This window comes from Larimichthys crocea, chromosome X, assembly GCF_000972845.2.
Source record: "Larimichthys crocea isolate SSNF chromosome X, L_crocea_2.0, whole genome shotgun sequence".
Taxonomy (NCBI): Eukaryota; Metazoa; Chordata; class Actinopteri; family Sciaenidae; genus Larimichthys; species Larimichthys crocea.
The window spans coordinates 2,384,011-2,408,053 of NC_040020.1; the positions used below are offsets into that span (position 1 = coordinate 2,384,011).

General features: G+C 39.0%; 1 protein-coding gene across 2 annotated transcripts in view; it reads right to left on the reverse strand.

The window, feature by feature from the left end:
• The window catches only part of ctnna2 (catenin (cadherin-associated protein), alpha 2), a 290,592-nt gene that overhangs the window by 188,043 nt on the left and 78,506 nt on the right, over nucleotides 1-24,043 (reverse strand). For both annotated transcript variants that reach the window (XM_027283799.1, XM_027283800.1), the window contains one exon: nucleotides 17,604-17,807. In XM_027283799.1, coding sequence (XP_027139600.1) covers nucleotides 17,604-17,807 — 204 coding nt within the window. The remainder of the gene's footprint in view (nucleotides 1-17,603; nucleotides 17,808-24,043) is intronic.

Here is a 24,043-nt window from a genome sequence, read left to right on the forward strand (position 1 = left end):
TTTCAGCACGACGCACTGTAGAAGTTTCAAGGTAAAACTTCCGTCAGTCTAAATATGATGAAGCTGTTCTCTCTGAATATTCAGCATTATCTTGTAATCATGTGCATTTCCACCAGGCATTTAGTTTGTGCTTACTGGTAGCAGTCCTGAGGTCTCATTTCAGCTGAGTGTACACAGTTTCGTGCATCAGCACTTGTTTCGACACGCAGAACCAAATTGATCAATTTCATCTTGTTTATCCAAATGTGCATATATTAAGAACCACTGCATTGACAGTCCCTCTCACCTGCTTCCCTGTTGCTGTTTTTCTGCTTGTTTTTTTGTTTGTTTGTGCAGTATATATATATCTGTATATTCATGCGTGAACCAGATTTAGCAGTGCCTCAACCTTATTATTCTTTAAGGCTGTCTTCCTTTTCTGTCTCAGTTGCTCATTTTTTTTTTCTCAGAAGCTGTCCTACATTCAGGCTACTAGGTCTTTTTTTAAAGAATGTTGTTTTCCCACGTACGGCAAATTGAGGGTGTTTCCTTATGAAAATGAGCCTGTTTCTGCACCAGCAGATGGCTGTAGAACAGGTAGGATTCATCATTGCTCATTGCATACAGGTGTGAATATGTTATATAGGTTTGATTAATACAAACTTACTTGTGCATACAGGCAGGTCTTACACAGATTTAGAACTTGCTGTGAGAAATGAGGCCCCTGTTTTATGTACGTCTATTATCAGCACAACGTCAAAGACCCAATTATTACCCAAATACAGACATCGCATTGAGCGACTCGCTCACTTATATGCAACTCCAGAACAAACAGGTAAAGAGCATGCAAAGTCAGTTATATACCAGCATGTTGCAGTAAAACCTGTGATTTTGTGTGCATTAGAGCTCAATTTGTTCCGTGTGGCAAATCTATTATATGCTGAAATATATAATGGTTTATAGTTGGATTTTTGAAGAAAGCCTGAATAGAAAAAGAATATTAACGTCTAAAAGTTTAATGTGGCTTTAGTTCACTTTGGGTAGAAGCTGTCTTCATAAAGTTCCCTCAGTTTCATTGGAAAACCTCAGTGATAAATTGGAGTATTGAGTGTGAAGGTATGTTTTTTTTTGTCGTTGCGTTTTTTTGGACGAATTAGGACGAAACATTGATTACAAGCCAAGATGAAATCCAGTCTCTCGGATAGTTTGTTGTCCATTGTTTGGTCTTTTATGAGATGTGTTCCTTTCTGGCAAAAAATAAAAAAAGAAAGTAGACGAAATTACAAATAAATAAATAAAACTTCTGTTCAAGTCATGTTTTCTTTCAAGTGTCTTTTTCTTATGGTAAGTTTAGGTTTCTGCCTTTCAAGAGATTGCTATATTTCCAGACTGTCTATTGCTGTCTACACTTAATAATGGGTCTCTGTGGTGGTTTTCAAATAGTGATGGTGGGCGGAGAGCTTTTAATTGCTGAGAGCCATACTAAAAAAAGAAAAAAAAGGTATTGTGGAAAATGATTTTCATTTCTAAATATTTCCTTAAAAGCAACATAAAGCACAGGAATCAATCATTTTTGTTCTGTGAAGTGTGTATTCAAGTGTCTGTGTGAGTGTGTGTGGGAGGGCTCTCTGGAGAATACATTTTCTGTAAGAATCAAACAAGAAGACCAAAGCGTTGCTGGTAAACTTGTGCAGAGAGCTGACTATTTATGATCAGTTCAAAAAAATGTCCAAGTGGTAAATGTTAACAAAAAAAGATTGCTTAAATGGTAAACCTGGTTAAAAACATTAAAGTCAGTCAAGGAGGAAGAAACATTGTTCAAAAAGGCATGACTCAGTGGCGGCACTAATCAAATTGAATTTGTTACCAACCAATGTTGATTCCTGTCTGTACTAAATAAAAACCACAGAAATGCATAGTAAATCATAAAGGCTTGATGTAACAGAAAATAACTCATTTTTCATGTCCATCCTTTCCTAGAGACAGAAACGCGAGTGCTTTTTTTTTTTTTTTGGCCTTTAAATAGAGTAATAAAGCTAACAAAAATCAATAACGCATTATAAAAGAACAGGCAAGAACTGGGTGTCTATAGAGTACATGATTTAACAGAACAACAATCTATTTCTTTAAAAGGTCAGTGAGCTATAAAGCCTGCTCAAACAGCATGGCCCCTCTCTCATTCTTCCCTGACACTATAGTCACTCATATTTTACCAATACTTCAGGGAATTATCACCCAGAAGCCATGAAAAAGCATTTTAGACCCCTTTTCCCCGTCTAAGTAATCACTTTATTAGTGACACGAAGATGAGTTTGTGCTGTTATATGGATCCAAAGGGTGTAATGAAATTTGACTCTGCTGCAGAGTAACAATATAATAAAAAGCATAGGGAGACAAAGAATCAATACGATACATGCTGCATCTGTTTGCCTGTTTCTCGATGAGCGTAATGACATCACGGGATGACTTTAAATTCATTAGTAATCGCTGAATAAAAATGAATTAAGAGATTATTTCTTCGTAAGAAAACGTTTATGTTTTCTAAATACATCTTATTATGCTCGAGAAAATCTGAAAAACAGCCTTTTGTTAGAAGCATACTTAGCACAGTGGTGAGGTAAGACTGGTAAGTGCGAATGGTTTGAGGTTTTTTGAGGTAATTTTCTTAAAAATAATGCCAAAATTATCAGCAATTTTTCAGCAATTTTGTCTGAAAATTATAGTTTGAAATGTAGCACCACATCCCCTATTCATTTCTACTCTCTGTTTCGTCTCTAAGAGTACAAGTCATCCTCCTCTATATATGTTACAACAATGCTTTCTGTTCTCTTGCTTTTCTCTCACTCGTTCATCTCTGCCCTCCCGTAGTTTCTTCAGCAGGATCCATGTTCAGAATAGTGTAATTGATCAGTGCTGTTGTGGTCAAGACAGTAATGACTGGGTACTAGCAGGTAACACCACTTGTTCAAGAGAGAGAGACCGAGATAGAAAAACAGGCTCACTTCTAACTATTTTCATTGTTTCATAGTCTCCCTGGGTTTCAACAGGAACATGGGAAAGCTTCAAGAGATAGTGGTAGAATTACGATGGAATTTGGAGGCATCTTAAGACCTGCACACGTCCTCGAAAACTGACAGTGGAACACAAACAACATATAAGAGTCTGAGGCAGAAGCTGCGGATAAGGCATTGTATTGGATCAACACTGCATTTCACACAATTGAAAAGAAGGAGCTGAGAGTGAGGGCACAAAAAAGACAAAAGGAGAGATAAGTCTAAAGGAAAGAGCGAAAGGTAGAAAACACGGGAGGAATAATGGAAGCTATGCAAAAACCTGACGGGTGCGAGGCTGAATGCTGATTTCTGTGCTTCCCTACAAATTAGCTTTTCAGGACTCACGTCAGGAATTCTGCCTGAAAAGTCCACAGAGTACAAGAAAGTTGATTAAACTTTGCACTTCTTTACAAGTTTCATTTATCTTACTGGAGGCTAGGGACTAAAGAAAAGGGGAACAAAACACTGAAAAGTGAAAATGAGACACTGCCTTTTTTATATTTTTCTTTGTGATTCACCATCCTGAAAAAAAACTAAATTTTAAATGCTGATTGTTTATCTAGAGAGAGCGCAGCAGAGCTCCAGGACGGCTGCCCATCTGATATGCAAATAAACAATTGCCCTTTGCCTTCCATGATACGATTCTGGTTTAATTCATGCCTACTTGAATTTAAAAGGAATATTATTTTAAATTGTTTTAATCTTTCCAAATAACAATGTCTGTAAAATGTTTAGTGAAAAAAAAAGTCTATTTAATTAGTATACCACAAAGCAGAAACATTGTGGTAAACAATGGCACCTTCACTGGGAAATAAAGCTGTTAGTTATAGAGAAAAATAAGGTCAGCTCAATCACAATAGTTATTTTAACAGTTTAGTTTTAATAGGTTTTTAAACATTGTTTAAAAAGTGTAACAGATGATCCAGTTCTGACAATATGTCAAAGTCAAATTAGATTATTCTGTGTGACGTGTAGAGGTCATAACTCCACGTTGACTCTGAAACTTTCAGTTAAAAAATCCATGCATTCCACATCCTGTATTTGCATTTAAAGCAGACAATAACCTTCAGTATTAACATCTTGAAGAAGATATCACAGGGATGCTGTTTGGATTTTGCATGGCATGGTTGACCTTAAGAGGTTAACCATGAATGCAAAAGTTTCCTGGAACAAACAGGGAGTTGTCTAATCTGGCATGGGGAGGATGAGTAGGAGTCATTTTTATCAATTAAGCTCACTAACACCAAAACATTTGGCAGTATTAGAATGAGAATAGCTCCTAGTTATTGGAATAGAAGGCATTATTGCTCACTGCTACATGTGCACACCCTGTATAACTGATCCGATTTTCCTCAGAAACAGCTGATGGGTGAGAGACATGGGCCTCAACTGTAGTACATGAAATCATAAATAAATATGTTCCAACACGTTCCCCCAATTAATTAATAATTAACTATATATAAGCAAGCCAATGGGATTCCTTATACATGAGCAGGCATTTGTAGACAGGCAAATGTGTGTGTATGTACTCAGAAGAGAACATTCAAAGGCACAAAGGTCACACATACACAAAGACACACACTTTCTGCAAATTGTGGTTTGCTTGCTTGATTTCCCAATGCATTTAGCCCCCCTGCATCCATAACCCTAACATATGTAGCAGCTAATACAGTTAGAGCTCAGGTCTTTCCTTCCATGTCTGCTCACTTAATGATATTAGGGTTGATTCTATAGTTTGATCCAGCTATCAATGTCAATCATGTTAGCACTACTCAAAGCAGCAAGCCCTTGAGGGGGATTGGCATTGGAGGGAGGGGGGAGGAGAAGGGCTGGCAGCTTTCTAATGCAATAGAGCTGCCAGATCGGAGAGCTTTTTATTACATTAATATGTTCCTGGATAATTCTATCTCATCTCCTAACATTACTTAGCCTAAAAACCAAATTAAAGTCTCATTTATCCGATCACCTCAATCGGATATGGTGACATAAGGGCGTTCAGACAGCCATGTGATGGTTGCTTGCTACCACCTACAGAGGATTCTGTTTCTTTTTCAGCCACAGAGCAAAACATAATTGGAACTGAGAGTTTGGCATGCAGCATTCTCTAGCTGATATTATAGCTACCGCTTGCACAATTGGTAAGCACACAGACAAAACAAGAGCCGCATCTTGGGGCTTCTTGCTATCAGATGCATGAAGTGTTACACAAATCACTTCATAGACTTTGGGAAATATAATGCGGCATACCAGAGCATGAGGATCCAAACAATATTTGATGTACACTAGATATTTTTAGACATCACGATTAAGTCCAAATTACCTTTATGTCAGTGGATTTCTCTTTCTGGCACATCTTGATTATCATACCTTTGGGGATTTCCATTTGGCAAGATTTTTACAAAACAAAATCATGCCAGTTCCAATTGCTCTGATCAATCCAAGAACATCTTTATCCAGTACAGATGGTAAGAGTGATGAAGGATAGATCCTTGGCCCCCACTCACTAGTATTTCACTAGTATTACTAGTGTGCACAGGAGTGTGTAGTGCCTAAAAAAGACTTGCATACTTATGGTGAAAAAACAAAACTCTAAAATGGGACACAAGCTGCTCCCAGTTTACCCTAATCGGCCCCTTTATGATCAGCTCAAAGTTTCTTTTTGCCAACTCATAGGCGCCCTGTATATTCATCCCAATTGTCTATCCAGGCAAAGGGTGTCCTGAGTGTCCTGTTGGTTGACCCAAGATCATTCTGTCCAGGCTAGGTATCATCATAGCTTGTCTGGTTGGCCAAAGTGCTTCTCAAGTGCCTCTATGGTCAGAAATATCCATCTAGATGGCTAAGGTGCATCCCAAGTACCCTTTTGTTTGGCCAAGTGCCCCTTTGATGAGTTAATGTGCCCGTTCAGTAGGACTTTAAGGCAAAAGTCAACCCTAAACTTTACACAGGGTTCCCACTCATGGACAAAATGTCAAAACTTTGATTTGATTACACAGAATTAAGTCTTCTGCAGTGTTCTGAGATTACACTGCAACAACAAAACCACATCTCATTTCAATAAAGAAATACATTTTTACTGAAATCTGGTTCTTCTTTTAAATTACAGTATCTAACAAAAGGCAAGCTGACACACTGAGGGCAGAGAGGCCCAAAAGAACTGATCGGACAACAGTGTTACCTGCAAATGCACCAGCTAACAGTGCTTTATTGGTAACATTTGTGTTGCTTTTCACTGTTTCTCCTGCCACAGAGATTAGTGGGCAGGCCACCCGGTAATAACAAACAAGTACGCACTAATTCCCGTCAACAATCGGGCCACAGCATTTGCAGTGCTATCAATCAGAGCTGTAATTACTGTACAGTATGTCTGCTGCTGTTAAGGTGCCACACATGCAAAGCGAACATTTTCTGTGGCTGCTCGACATTAAAAGCCTTTAATTGGTAAACAACTGGAAGGCTTTCATTGGCCTTAGTCACAGAGATTAGTAACAATGCTTAATCACTGTGTGTTAATAATCAATATAAATAAAAATATGGAATAAAATATAAAATAATCTCCATATGTATGTCAAAGAATCACTTTTTTGTGTGATTTTTAACATGTTAAACAAGTTAAGAGAACATGCAGCCAAACTGAATGGGGGCTTATTATAGTTTGGGCAAGCTTACATGTGACCCGCCCACTCCCTGTGCTTTGTCTGCATCACAGGCTTTGATCATGGCTGGTCGCAGTACAGCGCCGTGCACGTACCCTGATGTAAATTTGACATATGGGGGTTCATGTTATGAAAGCTAATTGAAAACAAATGAGCTCATTTGGCAGACTTTGGAAAAATCTGTCATTGAAAATAACTAGATGAAAGAGGTCAGAGGCACTTAACAAGGCTCATTCAAGCTAAAAGAAATGCCACACAGGCGTAAAACAAGCTAGTACAACAGTGGCGTCAAGAAAGATTTTCTTTCTATTCACAACCTGTCAAACTTTCAAACTGAGGCTTTAGTGGCAGAAGACTGTCTTTTCATGCTCGTGTCAGATCAAAACAGGAAACTAGGGCTACTGTGGACACATCATCATCAAAACTGAATAGTAAAAATTGAAGGGTAACGAGATGCCCAACAAATTCAGACAGATTTTGAACGACTTGTCAGAGTCTTTGTCATCATAATAAGACTGAATTTATTTCTTGAATTCGATTTTCTTTTCAAGTGTGTGCAAATAACTGCATTTGAAGACCATGAACATAGCTATGGACTGTTTTTGTCTCACTCATTCTGTCTCTCTGCTTGTTTCTCTTTACCTTTATGTAGCCTTTTAAAAAGAACACACTTTGGCAAACTTGAGACCCGATAATACCGACCAAACACAGTGGACATTGTACGTAGGAACTACTGCTGGTACCTTTATTACCGCTAGAACTTTTCAAATAAATATAATTGTACCATAACAGAAAGCATCATCTTAAGAGGGTTCTAGAAATATGACTGTATCTTCTTAACTAAATCTAAGTTTATTGCAATGGCTAACACTGTCTCTGAAGCACCTGTGGGATCTGGTGGTGGGAGGTTTGCAACATGACTGCATGGCCAAAAACTCAGCAGGAGGTTCATAACACTACTGAGTCGGCTCTGTGAAAATCCTTGAGAGACATTTCCATGGAACTTTTGAAGTTGTTGTTTATGTCTTATGTAAAGCACTTTGAATTGTCTTGTTATGCTACACAGATAAACTTTTTTATTATTATTATTATTAAACATAGAGCATAGATAATTAGAAATGATCAAATTGAAACTAAAAACAGAAATACACACAAGTAAGAGCTAAAAGTCTGACTGCAACATTTTTCACATTTTAAATTATCAAGAATATCATTAAATTATTGAAATTAGTGTGCTGGAACCAAACTTGATTTGTGTTTGTTCAGGATTGTACCGAGGCTGCTCATGGCTCAGACAAAATTATTTGTCTTTTGTAGATAAAATGCAATGCAATTTAATATAACAGGCATTTAATAACTGCTTTCTCTGAAGCTTATGTTCAGCTTTTATTGAAGTTGGAGATAAATTGATTCAACTCGGTGTTAAGTGTGAGGTGTAGGTTACAGTTTTGTTTCATATTTGGTAAGATGGTAATTAGTTATTGTTTTGTTTTTGTTGTTTAAATGAAAAAAAAAAAGCCTTGAAAGAATGCAATTGCACATCCACAAATGGCCCCACACATGGATGGAATCGGGGCCAAGTTACAACAAAAAGGTTGTTTGGTAGATGTTTCACAGCAGTGGGTCTCTTTGAGCTTTGGTCTATCTCAGTAGAAGACATTCACTGTGGGTCAGTTGCTTTAGCTGCTTCCAACTCTCTCTCTCAGACTGGAGTGGTGTGAATAAAGGAATCGTCTGAGTCTCCAGGGGGCCTTAAATAGACTTACAGTTTTTACCTGGGCATTCTGGTCAATCCCCTTCAGGGGCTATGTCTTTGAGCCAGCCTTCAATGGCTGAGAAAGCTAAGTTGCTCAAAGTGAGTGGTGTTGGTGCACAGTGGATTGCAGCTTGTCGTGTGGCGCATTAGGTGTTGACAGATGGGAGGGAGGGCATGGGATGCTGTGGGGAACCAATGATTTATTGCTTGGGCCCGGGACACTTAACGGAGTGTAAGTGCTGAGTCTGGAGGGACCATGATGTGAGGACAATTGGATAAAAGAGAAGAATAAACAAACAGAATAACTAAAACAGAGGGAGGAAGAGAAGAGATACTGCAAATTAGATCTCTAATCTATAGGGGAAGATTTTGATTAACTCTGGCATTAAAGCAGGTACCATTTAAGTGTTGTGTTGCAAAATTTGCATGGTTACCATGCAACTCTTCTAGAATAATAAGGCCTCCTCTAAGGTCTACCACCGCAGATATCAAATTAAGCGTAACATACAAATTATTGATGGGAAATTAAATGTTATTTGCATTTAAACAACACTCATGTAACCACCTGACTGTAAATTTAAAAAAAAAAAAGGAGAGAACAAGTGAGCAAGAAGAGAGAGCAAACAACATGCGAGAAAGCGAAAGAGAGAGGAAGAGCCACAGAGACACAGCAGGCAACAAAGCAGTGGGCACACACAGATAATGTCAGGCCAACATTATAGCCGCGGGTATTAGTGGGCTCTCTCCTTCCGTGGAACCAGTTGATCCTCACAGCACACATCTCTACTGGTGTGCTGCATACTCAAATCTTGTTGTGGTATTTATAGTATCTTTTTTTTTTTCAATATGATTCAATTGACTTAATTTATCTCCAGCAGTGAGACCTAGCTATCGTTCATCTTTGTATTGTTACTCATTGTCAAAAGCATGAACTGTCCCAGCGTGTTCCAGGTCTTTAAACTTCAGGTGATGGAAAGTCAGTAGCTCATCATTTTACTTTTACTTCGGCGCTGGGATCAACTAAAAACAATAATGTGGTGCTGATGAAATAGTGTATGACAAGAATAGTTCTGGGAAAACATTATTAAAGTGTTTGATAAAACAGCATTACACAGGATTTTCTAGGAACAACAGATTCATTTGACATTTTAAAGAGTCTGATTTGTTATCACATCTAAATGTACTTCCGTATGTATAATTAAAAGTGGGAACAAACTTTCAGATTAAATTTCTGAATGTCTGGAGTTTAGATGAACAGTGCAAGCTGCATGTGTGATAGCTCGCAAATAACAATGTGCCAGAAACAAAGTAAGCAATAAACAGTTCAATGAAAATTCAACAGACCAATAATACTTCCTACCAGACATTTTATTTATGATGTCCGCTGTTTGACCGTGTGGCATTAGTGAACGTTCTCATTCTGCTGAAACTATGATAAACTGTGGTTGCGGCCCAAAAAAACAAAAATACAAAGGATAGATTCAGTGTACCCTCTGGAAAATACACTGAACGAATGTGAGCGAGAAAGGAACACATTGAAATCCAAAACACATAATTCTGCTTCTTTTACTTTTTGTTTAAGCCTGTAACTGCCCAGACGTTTGAGTAGTGAGGAGTTTTTAGTAGTGACCAGAGCCTTAGCAGAGACCTGGACTCTGGATTGTCGAGAGAAAACCAAGAACAGCATGAAAAATAAAGCAGAAGGGCCATGAAATAGGCTACCCAGGGTTTGTGCAGGAAAGAAAAAAAAGAAAAGAGATGGAAAAGTGGCCTAGTTCACCCTGACACCCTGACACTGTATAACATATATATCCAGTTCTTCAAGACTTACAAGAAAGTACAAGAAAATACTTTTTTTTAATATACTCGACAATGACACAAGTGACAGCTTACACCCATTAAAACATAAAACCCATGGATTGAAATGTTGATATACAGTACAGTATAATACCCAGTGCTCTGTGACTGAATCTATCAATGGCATCCTTTCCTCATGCCCCCCTGCACACCCAATTAGCCTTAGAAAAGCCTGTCAAGGTAAATTCAGCTTCACTACATCTGTTGCAGCTGTGTCCTTCAGCCAGCTTAGAGGTGATGGACAGTGAAGCACATCAAAGCAGCATGGGGACAGAGGAAGTATTGATCAGTCTGTTTTGTTGAGCTCTGTTCTTCAAATCCAGATTTTTGTGACACTGAGGATCATGTTGCACTATAAATATGAGAATGATACTCAAAACAGTGGCAGGCTCGCTCTGTGTTTTGTGGTAGTACCTTGGCAGTGTCTGGTTTTGTTACATGCAAATTCTTTGTGTGAAGCTTTACAGACAATGAGGACGGACAATGTGGCCAACTGCTGGCTCAGTGTGGTTTATCCAGCCAGACTGATGGTTCGTATGTGAGACAAGACGGGCTTAACCGGGAGGCCGGGTTTTAAGCAGCCACAAAGCCTCATTCAGTACATGCTCAGATTTTATCTTGACTTTTATTATTATTTTATATTCTTCTCTCAAAGATACAGTAAGTATCTCGAAAGTACAACTTCAATAGTTGAACTTGTAATAGACACATCATGTTGTTTCCCAACTGGCATCCTGTGAAGACTTTTCCTACTGATCTTTACTTGACTGATCAAGTCAGAAACAGAGTCTCTGATTGATCGACACCCCAAGACATCATGGGCTTCACAGTGGATGACTAAAATCATACAAGACGGAAGTTCAAATCCTGCACCACCATGCAGTGGTTAGCACTGTCGTTTTCTAACCCTGGGTGGGCTTTTCTGTGTGGATTTCGTTCTTCCTGTGTCTGTGTGGGTTCTCTGACTTCTTCCCACAGTTCATGACAAGCCATGCAAGTTAATAGGTGTTGGTAACTCTAAATGTCCTGTAGGTGTGAATGCGGCTGTGAATGGTTGCTTGTATGTGTCAGCCCTGTGACGAACTGGTGACTTGTGCAGGGTGTACCCCGCCTCTCACCTCAATGTCAGCCCCCCATGCCTCCAGACCATGCCCCTTTGGATGGATGGATGATCGCACTGGAGCCAATGTTGAACGGCACAACGGTAACGTTATCTTTTCCTGATCAGGGAACGGTTATTGACATTAAATCTCATTAACGCAGCATAGATTGCTTTTTTTTAAGACGAAAAAAAAATACATCCCATCCCTGCTCCATTGCTGCAATTTATCACTTAAACACAAGGAGTCGCAGAAGTAGCAAATCATCTGTTATGTAAAGTAAAAAAAAAGACAGAACTCAGTGGTCTCCACCCCGCCCCCGTCCGACCTACTCGTATCTCACTGTCTGCGAAGGCCTCTCTAAGACTGTCTAAACAGCACTTCTTTTTTTAGGTATACAGCATAATGGCCTTTAGCCCAGGCGCTCACTATTGATCACTGCTCACACCTTTCCTTCCCTGCACCTGTCAATGCTCAATGTTCAGCAGCTTTGTCTGCCCGCATAATGTCTCTCTTATTCTTTCACCTAACACTCTCATCTTCGCTTTAAAGACAATGGCAGGGCCGCGAAAGGTGAAGATATGATCTGTCGTGGACAGCGCAAGCACGTAGAGACACACACATTTTACAGTATGTGATCAGTCAGCCAAATTGTTGATTGGGCATTCTTCGTGGTAACTCCCACAGGAGCTGTGTGAGCAGGAAGGCCATCAGTCTCTCCTTAATGATCATCCTACCTCACAACCTCTGTTTAGTTTTATGTGCCACATCCAGCTAACAGTGAGATTAGTGCCCTCGCTATCACACTCCCTAAATCCTTCTCTCTGCCGTTCACAGGCCTGCCGAGTTGCCCCCTCTCACCTGCCATGGTTTCTGGCTATGGCTATATTCTGCCCAGGCTCCCTTGACCCAAGCTGGTAATGCATTACTCCCCAGATCAATTGATAGATTGGCCCTGTCGGAGCTGCCGTAACTAAATCAGCTGCTCCTGATGATTCAGCACCAGCCAGGGAGCCAGGCCTGCTGTCACCAATCACAGATCACCAGTAGCTGAGACAGGTATGGACATTCTCCTGTCACTTGAACCTAATTTATTACCAGCTACCACATTGATTAACCTTGTGCTGTGGTTCAAGCTTCCTATAAAAATTTGTGTGTTGGGAAAGGGAGGGTGTGCGTGTGTGCGACTGAATGAAAAAGGGGGAAACATAAGGGCAAGTTAATGTTTACATTACTTTGGTAAACTTTGAACAAAAAAGGACTTTCACTGTACAGCCAGGAGCAACTCTGTCAGAGTGGCAGCGGTGACATTATTCTAGGGGTAAGTTTGTCTCTAATGAACAATATTTATAAGCAATACTATTAACACTGAGTAAAAGTGCAGCTGGAATCTACTTTATTGACCAAGTATCACCTATTATCCAGAATCTATTGTCGTTTCTCATAGATAGATAGATAGATAGATAGATAGATAGATAGATAGATAGATAGATAGATAGATAGATAGATAGATAGATAGATAGATAGATAGATAGAGCTTTTAACTGGTTGATTTCAGTTTCTGCGGTGAGTTTTGAGTTATGTCTACCATTTCACAAAGTGAGATGTAAATTGTCAACACAAGGTCTGTAATATGTGGCACTGCAGTAATGAGATGGCTCACAGATCCCATGGTGCTCAAAACCTGCCAATTGCTACTTCAAGCTATTTTTGAATATTTTGACTGGACTGCAGTAAAACTATCTGAAGCAAAATCTCTGCCAGGGTCACAGTAATACATGCAGCACTGTGAATTACTGTAAATCTGACCACGGGTCATCCCTGAAACAGACTACTTGAGACAGTCTAAAATGTCTCAGATGTAGAGGTCTTAAGAATGAAAAGAATAAATCTATATTTCTAAGAAAGAAAAGTGAAAAGGACTTAGTATATATATATATTTTAAAAATGACATAAAAAAACAACAATTGAGCTATTTTATTTTAAGGATCCACCTTATTCATGAAATAATACATTTTGTGAGCAGGCTTGGAAATGACATCTTCCATATTCACTCTCGGTTGTTGATTTACCCTCATTGGGGATGCTGAGCTGAGACGTGGAAGCATTTTGTTCTTTGTGTCTCTGTGATTTACTCTCTGTTCTTTGCTAGGACAGCCAGGGGCTGTCAGCAATCTCCCAGCTGTAGCCTCTAAAACACAACTCATGGGCCTAATGAACCACGGCACAATTACTTTAGCAAAAAGCTGCCTTGCCTTAAGAGGGGGAAAGGGCATTTGAGTGTTCATAAACACGCACGTAATCTTAGTTTTTTTCTAGAGTAATTAAAAAAAAACTAAGGCTACATTTTTTTTGAATGAAATAACCATGAAGGAACATCCAACAAAAAGCATTTTTATGTTCCTTCACCACTTTTGCTGAATTATCCAACCAATGGTCCACAAAAATAGACATGTCAACAAGAGATGAATGCACTTTTCTGTAGAAATTGGAAGGTATTGCTATTTGTATTTTCTATATATCAAAAATCATTGTAAAAACATAAATCTATGACACCGTTTTACCTTAAAGTTGTGAAATTTGAGAGCTAGGGTGTGTAAAGCCCAACAAGCACAGTTTTGACAACAAAGGAAGGTCATTTTTCCCTGAGTATTCACACATCCATATGCATGCAGAGTGTGCAATTACTGCTAGCTGTTGCGCTGTTAATATTCTATTACAACCAGAGATGATCCTTAATCTAATAAGGGCCCTTATCTAATAGCCCCCCATTGTTTCTAGGCTCCTTTATGAGCACAGATGCCACAACAACTACACCATATTAGGTTGAAGATTATTATATTGCATAGGGCATTTTGCCAGCAAGAAAACTGATACAGTAGAGATCAATACACAGCTGGCTTGCCAATTGCTCAATGGTCGCAAATGACACTTATTACATGCTGAACTGACCCTCGGTGCACAATGTCAGCAGGACGCACGCGCAAGAAATCAAATGGAAAGATTTCATGTTGGTCACTGAACAGACGTAAAGGAAGATAATGTAGGGTTAAGTATTGAATTTTTTTTTTTTATTGTTTGTCTTCTTCATTTTAAAGAGGGCCTCTTCGAGAGCTCCTCTGGGCTGATCTAGATGTTCACAATGTTTCATGAGGTACCAAATTACTCCTTTCTTTAATGAAGAATCCAGTCCTTTACAAACACTCTGTCTTCCTCCTTGAGACAGCAGCCATCCTCATGGTCCACTTCAGATCCCTAGTTCACTTTTAAAAGTTCTCATTTTAGGCCTGAGTACAGGTTTATAAAATAAACACTAGAGCGTTTAAGACCCTTTACTGCTAGAAGCCTTACGAAAGTATTAGGACCTCCTGAGTTTTGTCCTCCACAGAAAGCTGTACTTCTTCAGGCTACAATGTCCAATGTGGACTTCCAGTTTATAGTAGAACACATGGATATGTTACAGTCATTCTGAACAAAGCAATAACTCAACAACAGTCGAAGCCCATTAGGGGTTATCTAAGAACTCAGACCAGCCTAGTAAGTGCCTCACTGCAGAAGTTATAGGCCCTGCTCTCGTCTTACCAGTGATGGATGGCACTGTTTAGGGCACCTGAAAGGTTACCATGTTGATCCTATCTTAATGTTAACTGTACTTTACCATTTCCTTGAGAACTGCACAGGAAAGAATGGAAGTCAAGTCCATTGTGACTTATCTTTGGCTAAAGTACCCTTATGTATCAAAAAAGTCTATATTCTTACAATCATTCAGAGTATTTGTGTTGTGTTTGACACCACTGCTGCTATTATTCTTACAATTACTGTATTAATGTGGGAAAGGCTGCCAAGTTCTCATTCAATAAGCATGATGCCATCGCCTTCAGTGCCTTTTCTTTCAGTGAAACGAGTTGAGAAGGAACTCTTTCCCCTCTATACGTTTCTTTTTTTGAGTATTAATAAACACAGAGTGAGCGACTCTTAATCATCACGTACCCTCAGCTGTTATGGTTGGTCTGCAGCGCGTGTCTGACACTACGTCTATGCCATGTGACATTTTTGTTGTTAACTGGTTGCCATTAATCAGTTCATTAGCACAAAGTGCCCTACATGCATGGCTATATTTGCATTTAATAATATTTTAATGTGTCACATTATTTATCCAGGTACGCAGTGTGCTCGGATGTGTGTATGTGATTGGGGGAACAACATGGTGCTTTTTTTTTTTTTTTTTTTTGTCCATCAAATGCAGACAAATGAGGGAATGAGTCCAACACTTGAACGACACTTGGTTTTAAGATGATAAAATGAGATCATATATTTAATAGATTTGACATTGAAGGTTTTTAAAAAATACTGGGTTTAATGGCACAATCCCAAAGTCCTGCACAAAAGGGTAAACCATGTGTGCAAAGTCAATGACGGTGTATCCAAGTGGATCTACTATTTTCGCTTATGCTGGCAAAGCTCGCACAGCTCACACCTCACTGTGCACAAAAAAAGGTTCTGTTGAAGTAGAACATAAACTGTATGTGTGTGATGATTAATCATTGTCTTGGCCAGTCTCACAACCTTTAAACGGCCGTGCCAATCACGGTGGTGCATGCTCACCAAATGTGGAGGAAAAGTCCAGAACAGGAAGAAAAATACTATCGTTGCCCGGGAGCTTTAGAGTCACAAAATGCAAATATATGGCATCACCAATACTATACGTAGCCAAAGGCCCACAGTGTGCCCTTTTAACTTGAATTTATATTTGTCGAGGTATTGAAAGTCCTTTCATGTCATGTTTTCCAAGTGTCATGCAGTGCATTTTTCCTTTTGCCTCACAGTGATCCACACACTTCACACACTAGTATTGCATGTCCAGTCAGTGACTCTGATGTCGGCTATTTTATAATAAGTAAAGTAACAGTTTAAAAAAATATATATTTTAAAGCTTTCTTTGAAGTGATTTCAATAAATGGGGCTACATGTGCGTGTGAGCTATCAAAACAGTAATTGTTAAATGTAATCTATAATTATTTTGCAGTCCAGAAGTCACTTTGTGTTTACATCAGACCAGGCGTGCACATGGGAGATAGCTGCAGGTGAAAGTGGACATGAGGTAAGAGGTGTATCCTTTTGTACTAGGACACTGTTTTATAAATCAATCTTTTTGTTTACATCCAAGCCATCATCTCCCTCTTTTCATGTGATCGTGAATTGCGAAGCACTTTGTAAAGTCTGTTTCAATACGAGCCCTAGAGTATAGATTAATCATTGACCGCCCTTCTAATCTTTAATAATGACACACTATAAATAGCCACGGCCGCGTGCAACGGTCACACATATTGATGGCTGTTCTGATGCTGAACCTTACTGATGCACAGCAACGGCAATTAGTTAAACTGCACTTTTTCTTCATTGCCGTTCCTCTCTTCGACAGGTCTAATGAGTGGTGGAGAGGAATAACAAATATCGCTATGCAAGCTGATGTCTAAGGTTGTTTCTACATCCGTTTATGGTGAACTGCGTGGCGAAACAAGTGAGATTTTTCTTACAAAATCAGGTGTATGTGCAGCTTTGTAAATCTGCTGAAAAGAATGCATATGCACTCTGAGCTTGTGCATGCACACAGTTTTAGTCATGAATCCACACACTGTTTTATGCACCCGGTCCCTGGACATCTATTCTCAGCATATCAAAGGAGGTTTTCACCAACATCTTACCTTTCACTGTCTCATCTCCTCTCACCTTTACACCTTTCGCACTACTACTACAACATTACCAAAGGGATTGGCAAAGAGCATTCAAGGTGAGGATATTACTAATGTTGAAACATGGCTTGGCACTCCTGTTTGTACTGGCCCTAAAAATAGAGCCTCACATATCAAACAAAAAGAAGTGAGTAAGGCTGCATCAGCCTCATGCGGAGGCTTTTTGTTTAGGTCCAACTCTTAAAGTTTGATGGGTAAAAGGACCATGAGAAACTAGATTACTTAGATAATTAGTTTAGCATTTGAACAGAAACAGCTTTTCAGTGAATGTGTTGAGAGAGAGGTGTAATCAGGATTAAGTAGAAAGTTCAAAGGAGATCAGCTTTATGTTTGTCTGTTTCCATGGTGTGTGAGTGAATGTGTTCAAACAAGTGCGCAAATGAGCCTGTGTGCACACTCGCAATTGGCTAATGAGCATCAAATTAATTTAAATCGGAGAGGAAACTCACATTGTTCATGTACTCGCTCAACAAGTCTTGAAGGGCCTGTCGAACGGCGTTGCATTCAGCCACGATGCGTTCGCGGCGGTCGTCGCGTGTGCACGAAGAATCGGCCATTAGTGCGGCGCCACTGATGATGCTCTCCAGGCGCTCCTCCAGAGAGGGCCGGAAACGAGCCTCGCTGAATGTCAGAGGATCCAGGATGATCTTGTTCTGTGGGGCAAAAAGAAAAGTAGAATATCAGCACGATGATGCAATCTCATCTGGGCTAAATCGCGACCAGCGGAGGACCAAACCGATTCATGTGATTCATCATAGGCCTTGAGCGAGTTTAAGTGTATTTTTTGTGAAAGTATCCCAGCGGTACATATGGCAGTGTTTGGACTAAAGTCTGATAAACCATTAAATCATTTAACTAGGACACTGACCAGCCAGTGCAAGTAAAAATGGTTTAACACTAATTAGGGGAGTGGGACGCATCAAGAAATAGCAAGAACAATGTGCTTCTTGCATGCATAAATAATACATGAGTGTTTTATTTCAAAAGAAGGTATACCGCATATGGAAAAAAAATGCACATAACTTTGATATAAACAAAATGATTACATGAAGGAAAAAGAAAAACAAACACAGGTTAAGGTTTGGAACCATCTAAGACCTTTGCTTACAGAATAGCTTTGATATACTGAGTGAAAAATCTCAAGCTGCGTTTCTATCCTCCAGAGGGATGGAGTGTTTTGTAATAAATCCCTTCAAGGAGAAAATGGAAGTCAAACTAAAAGGCATCTTCTTGATACAACCCAATAATTTAATCACTTTTTATTTTATTTTATTCCATGCAACAAATTCTAATTACAAACACGGACATCTATCTTAGAAGTTCATAATAGAGATATATTTGCTTAAAGAACATAAAATGCTTCCGCTGTGTTCTTAATATGTTGGTAAACAACACTAAGTTATATAAATATTCACCGAGGTCTGCTTGCAAATTTATTAAGATGTATGCAAATTGTAGCACCGAACGAGGCTGAATTGTGAACAACCAATCAGCCGCCATGATTAAGATAGGCAAAACCAGATACAGATACATAAAAGACATTCAAACACAGGGCAGCTCAACTTGGAGAAAATAAAGCGATACTCAGAATCTCTTTAGGCATAAAACACTCAGTCGACTTTGAAGGTTTAGGCTGTCTGTTTGAAGGTAGCAGACGCCCTCTCTTTTATTATGGACCACTTAAGCGTAATGCCACACCACAGTGACGTGCCCCCCTTTCCACATTTAGATTATTTCATATGAACTCTGCAGCGAAGAAGTGACAGAGTTATTATGTCCACACTATTTAAACGTTGCATTCACAGCAATCTGAGGTGTGATGGTTTGAAGGGGTAAGGTCACGCTCAACTCTCTGCTCGCCTGGTACAGAGAAATTAGCACTCTGGCTCATGCTGTATGTTCCTGTTAAGCTGCTTTAAAATGTTTCACTGAATTCAGAAAGCACACGGCATCTAGCTTTTTCACAGACGTGTAAGCAAGAGGTTGTCATTTTTAGCTTTTTACTTGTGCTGCTAAATGCATTCGGTGCCATTTAGAGCTTCTTCTGCAAGTCGGCAACAGCCCACACGGATGTGATAGAAACAGTGCTGGGGTGTTTATTTTCTGAGCAAGGTATGGCCACCATACAATGTAAAACATAATGCAAGGAACAGCTGAAATCATTAGTTAAAGAATAGAGACACAAGAAATAAAAAGACGAGGTAGGTTCTCTCCAATATCACCTAGAAGCATTTTTCACATGTGATTCCACATATTATACAGATCAAAATAAGACTTAAATCTATACACATTTGCCTCTTTAAAAATTATGTAAATACTGTGGTAATAAAGCTATTTTTCTTAACACTGACTTATATTAATTTGTTCAGTCCTGAGAGATAAGAAGACCCATGGATCAGTGAACACAGACGTGAATTTGTGAAGCAGAACGACATGTGCCTTGTATTTTACTGCTAATGGTGTTTTATCATATCCGCTTTCCATCTGTTCACTAATCTGAGTTTGTTGTTTCCATCCTAAGGTTCAACAAAACCAATTAAATTATTGTTTCTAATCCTTCAGCACCCAGCCAGACAAAAGTAGCTTTTCTGTGTCATCTAAGCTATAAATTAACTCAACATTCATCAATAAGTCAGTGGGGGAAAAGCCTTAAGTTATGGCTCTATGGCACCCATGATGAGTTTCACAATTGTTGGGTAATAGTGCAGAGCAGAGGCGCATTGTTTGGTCTTTCCTCAGCCAGTCTAATCCTGGGGCACAGTGACAGACTGTCAAATGATGCACAATCACATGTAAGGTAAGGTAAGGTAAGAGAGTGCGAGCTCTAAGCATAACCTACTTTTCATCTTCAGCTGGCAGGAAAGTGCAGGAAATACAAGATTTCAGAGGAAATAGATGGGAAGGGAGAGAAAGTTTGGGGCTACGGAAAATACATTTTAAAAAATGAGATCAGATGTAGAGACAGGGGGAGAGAAAATACAGGCAAAAAAAAATGCAAAAAAAGAGATAAATATGGAACAGAAAAAAAACATCTGAGGGAGAGACCGTTGGTAGTGGTTCAACATAAAACAAGCAATCTGAATCTCTTGTTTCTTTCTGTCCTAAACTTTGCTGGGAGCTGGCCTATGAAACATTACTAACACAGAGTTTTAAAAATGTTCCTGCAGTTCTTGTGTATGTCTCCATGGATTCCAAAATGATGCCTAGTACCTTAAAGCAATGTGCCATGTACGGCCTTTTGTTTATTATGGTTGTGAATTTGTGGTGCATTTATCTTATAGCTTATATTTCACAGAATTTTTTTAAACATATTTCTGTCGCCTGATACAGCAATATTATTGATTAACGTGTTGTCTAACAGGCCACCTATGCCAACATTAAAGACAAGCATACATTCTGAACGTGGTGTTGCAATAATCAATACATAAGAGAGCAGTTGATTTATTTTGTTTACTACTCCACAGTGACATATGGAGTAAAAAAAAATAATAAAAAGTTTTGCTATATCGATAATCTTGGAGTGGAGTTTTTGTCCCCTTTCTTCCTTTCTTTCTTTCTTTGCCTCTTCTGTTCCACCAGCTTCTAAAACAGCATTTCTGCAGGCGTTTAACAAAGGTGTGGCATGTACAGTAGATGCGACAAGGTGAGCTGCTTCCATGTAAGACATAAAATCTACTTGTATGTACAGAAAGGTTATTTATCTACCATTGAATAGTCTTCAATACATTGATCATCTTTGTATTAAAAAAGCATCCATTGTCCCTTCTGTCTTTTTACAGCTAGTCTTATGTTGACATGTGAATTTAAAAAATCGGATGGAAATAGAAAGCAAAAAGGTATAACAATGCTCGACACACTGCAGATCTCGACAAAGAGAGATGCAAAGAAAGAGAGAACATCAAGGGAAACCGAGAACATGCCTCAATTGTTATTCCACACACCACGTCAGGTTGCAATTATCACTGGGAGTTGGGAATAGGCAGAGTAGAAAGAGTAGGCTGAGAGGTTTTCAAGGTAATTGGCAATGGCTGAAGTCATCCTCCAGGAAGCTCACAAGTGACTGATAGTGTCAGTTCCCTCACTGAATTTCATAGTATTAAAGAGATTTTTTTTTTAGACTTTTGTCATCTTTGAACCTCATTATCAGATACCCTGTAGTTTGTTTTAAAGGCCCAAACTAGCTAGTATTTGTGAAGAGTGCACACGGTAAATAATGTTTGAGGTTTTATAATAAAAACAAACAAACAATAAAACCATTTTTTTTTCCCTATATGCCTAACATATCTGATTAAGTTTCAGTATACTGCAGCATCTCACAATGCCTTTTTCTTTGGTAGATAGACTGTTCTTCAAATACAGTATATTCAGTACTAAAATAATATTTTACAAATCTACTTTATATGAATTTACACACAGAGCACTTGAGCTTCTGAGCTGTGTAACTGGAAAATGGAGATTCAGTGTATTGTTCAAGGATAATTCAGCTCAGCATATTTGCTGACACTGAATTTTGAAGCCTGTCATTGCACACTGTCAAAAGTCTCATTGCTTGAATGAAAGAGTAAATGTATCTAAGCATAATTCTAGGTCAAATGTGCTCTTTGCTTTTTTTATAATGTACTGTGCAGCTAACCGGAATGTGCTCGAAGAGCATTTCCAAATTGGAAAAATACATATTGCAGTTTTTTTTGATAGGTTGCTTGCACAGAATAGTTAGACATGTCACAGGATACATCTTTTGGATGCACTGGGATCCATTATCTGTGGGGTTACAAGGGTTTTAAGGTCAATGACAACCTAGGTGACCCAACCAGGGCTGATCAACCCGGCAGCAACAAGCCAGTTTATCTAAATCCACCTGACGGTGGTACCTGCTGCACACCAGTCTTTATCAGGGAGCCTCGGCACTCCACTTCTGCTGACTTGACTAGTCATAGCAAGTGTGAAGAGATGGTGCAGCCAGTTATGATTCCCTTCTCAAACCCGCTCTGCTGTGATGTTGTACACCCAGAAGAAACTCCTATCTCAAAGTTGTTGTAGTAATCCAGAATGAGGTCACAGATCTTACCTGCAGGCTAATGACAGAGTAAGATATATTGTAGGTTGTTTGTACAGAGCAGTTAGACAGATCGTACCTGCAGGCTGATGAAAGAGTTAAGGTTTTTCCTCGAGTCTTGGCCAGGATTTAAGACTGTATTTCATTGTGAATTTTGATTTTGACAGTGTATCAAGGCTAGAGGCAACCTTATGTTTGCCCAACAAAGGGTGATGTTATTAGTTTGACCCCACTTTAGGGCATTAACCAGTGAGACAGGGCCCATGTCACATCAGCCTATATCAAATGTGCCTTCCAGGACTTTCCGATATCTGATGACAATAATTTTGTCTAAGAGGGAAGTTCAGCGAAGTCTTGAAGATACCACTGTATTGCCCCTGGTGGCCCTATTCCGGGGTTCAGGGGCTGTTTGGTTCTGATTATTACGTTGTTTGACAAAGCTCTACCCACACTGGGCCAGGAGGGGCATTAGTCATAACCCACTATCTGATTGATTAACCTAATGAAGAACGCCAGACTCGGGGTTAGGCTCTGGCCTTCTGCTGTCAGCCAGTGGAAGGAAAACTAAAACATCTTTGGAAAAGGTCAATCCGTGTGGGTGTGGTGAAGAACATTGGATTAGTTGAGTCACTTTAAACCCACTTATTGTTCATTAGAAATAGGAAATAAAATCTATGAAGGAGTGGGTGCATGTAAGAGCATTTACACTGTTTAACATGTGATTAGCAATGTTAAATCTTGGTACACACAATAATGCCCTCATGCCATACCAACAGTGTAAGAAATGTTCTGCTTGAGAGATCCTCGAAAAAACTTAAATTTGCATTATATAACTTTTTAAAACCAACACTAGTCACACACAAGCAGCAACTGGCAACCTGGGCATAATCGTGAGTGTATTGGGAGATGTGCAGATTTCCACAAACCTTTGGTTCACATTTTTAAATGATCAGATCTGGCATACACTACATGCCAGGAGATAAGAGTGGCTGTGTTTCTTCGGGACAGCAATATAGTGGGTGTTTGAGTTCAATTATACAACATGCCTCTTTGACTTTTATTCCATAACCTCTAAAGATAAAAACATAATTTAGTCATATAGCTGTGTAATAATCTTTTCATCAATCCATCCATTCATTCACCTGGAACACACTAAATATTTCAAAGGTGACCCTTTACCATGTCTTCATATTGTGTAGTACGCTAAACTGGGTAGTGCTGAATCTTTCATATGCAAAAACAGTGGGACATCTGAGCAAAGAAACGTAAATACATGTCCTACAGGACTGCACTACTGGACTGGGCTTAATGTTTCATGACAAAAAGAGAGATTTGATAGCATGCAGACAAGCTTTATGGGTTAACACACTGAAAGAAATCCAAAACCACAGATTCATGTTTAAGCAGTTTAACACAACAGGAACAGGGAGTTTAAGCTATAGTGTATCAATGAGAGGCTAATTTTAATCAACTTGGACAAAGTAATTGATGAATAAGACAGAACCATAATCTTTGTCAAAATTGCTGCTTGAACTCAAAATGTGAAAAACAATAAATGTTTGGTTGATTACTAACTACGTAATCAGACCAAAAACAGCTTAAAAATGATCTAGATCACACAACCTCATGTAATTATATTCAATCACAACAAAATAAAATGAACTGCAATCAAACATCGTGCTGCAAAAAAATTTACTTTCAACTTGCAACAGTGTCTTATGTTCGATTCCACCTATTGGTATTTAAAAAACATGGCATGTATTACCTTTTTATTTTTAATGGAAGTTTCACATTGTGATTATATGATGGGTCTTTTCCGTCATTACACATTTC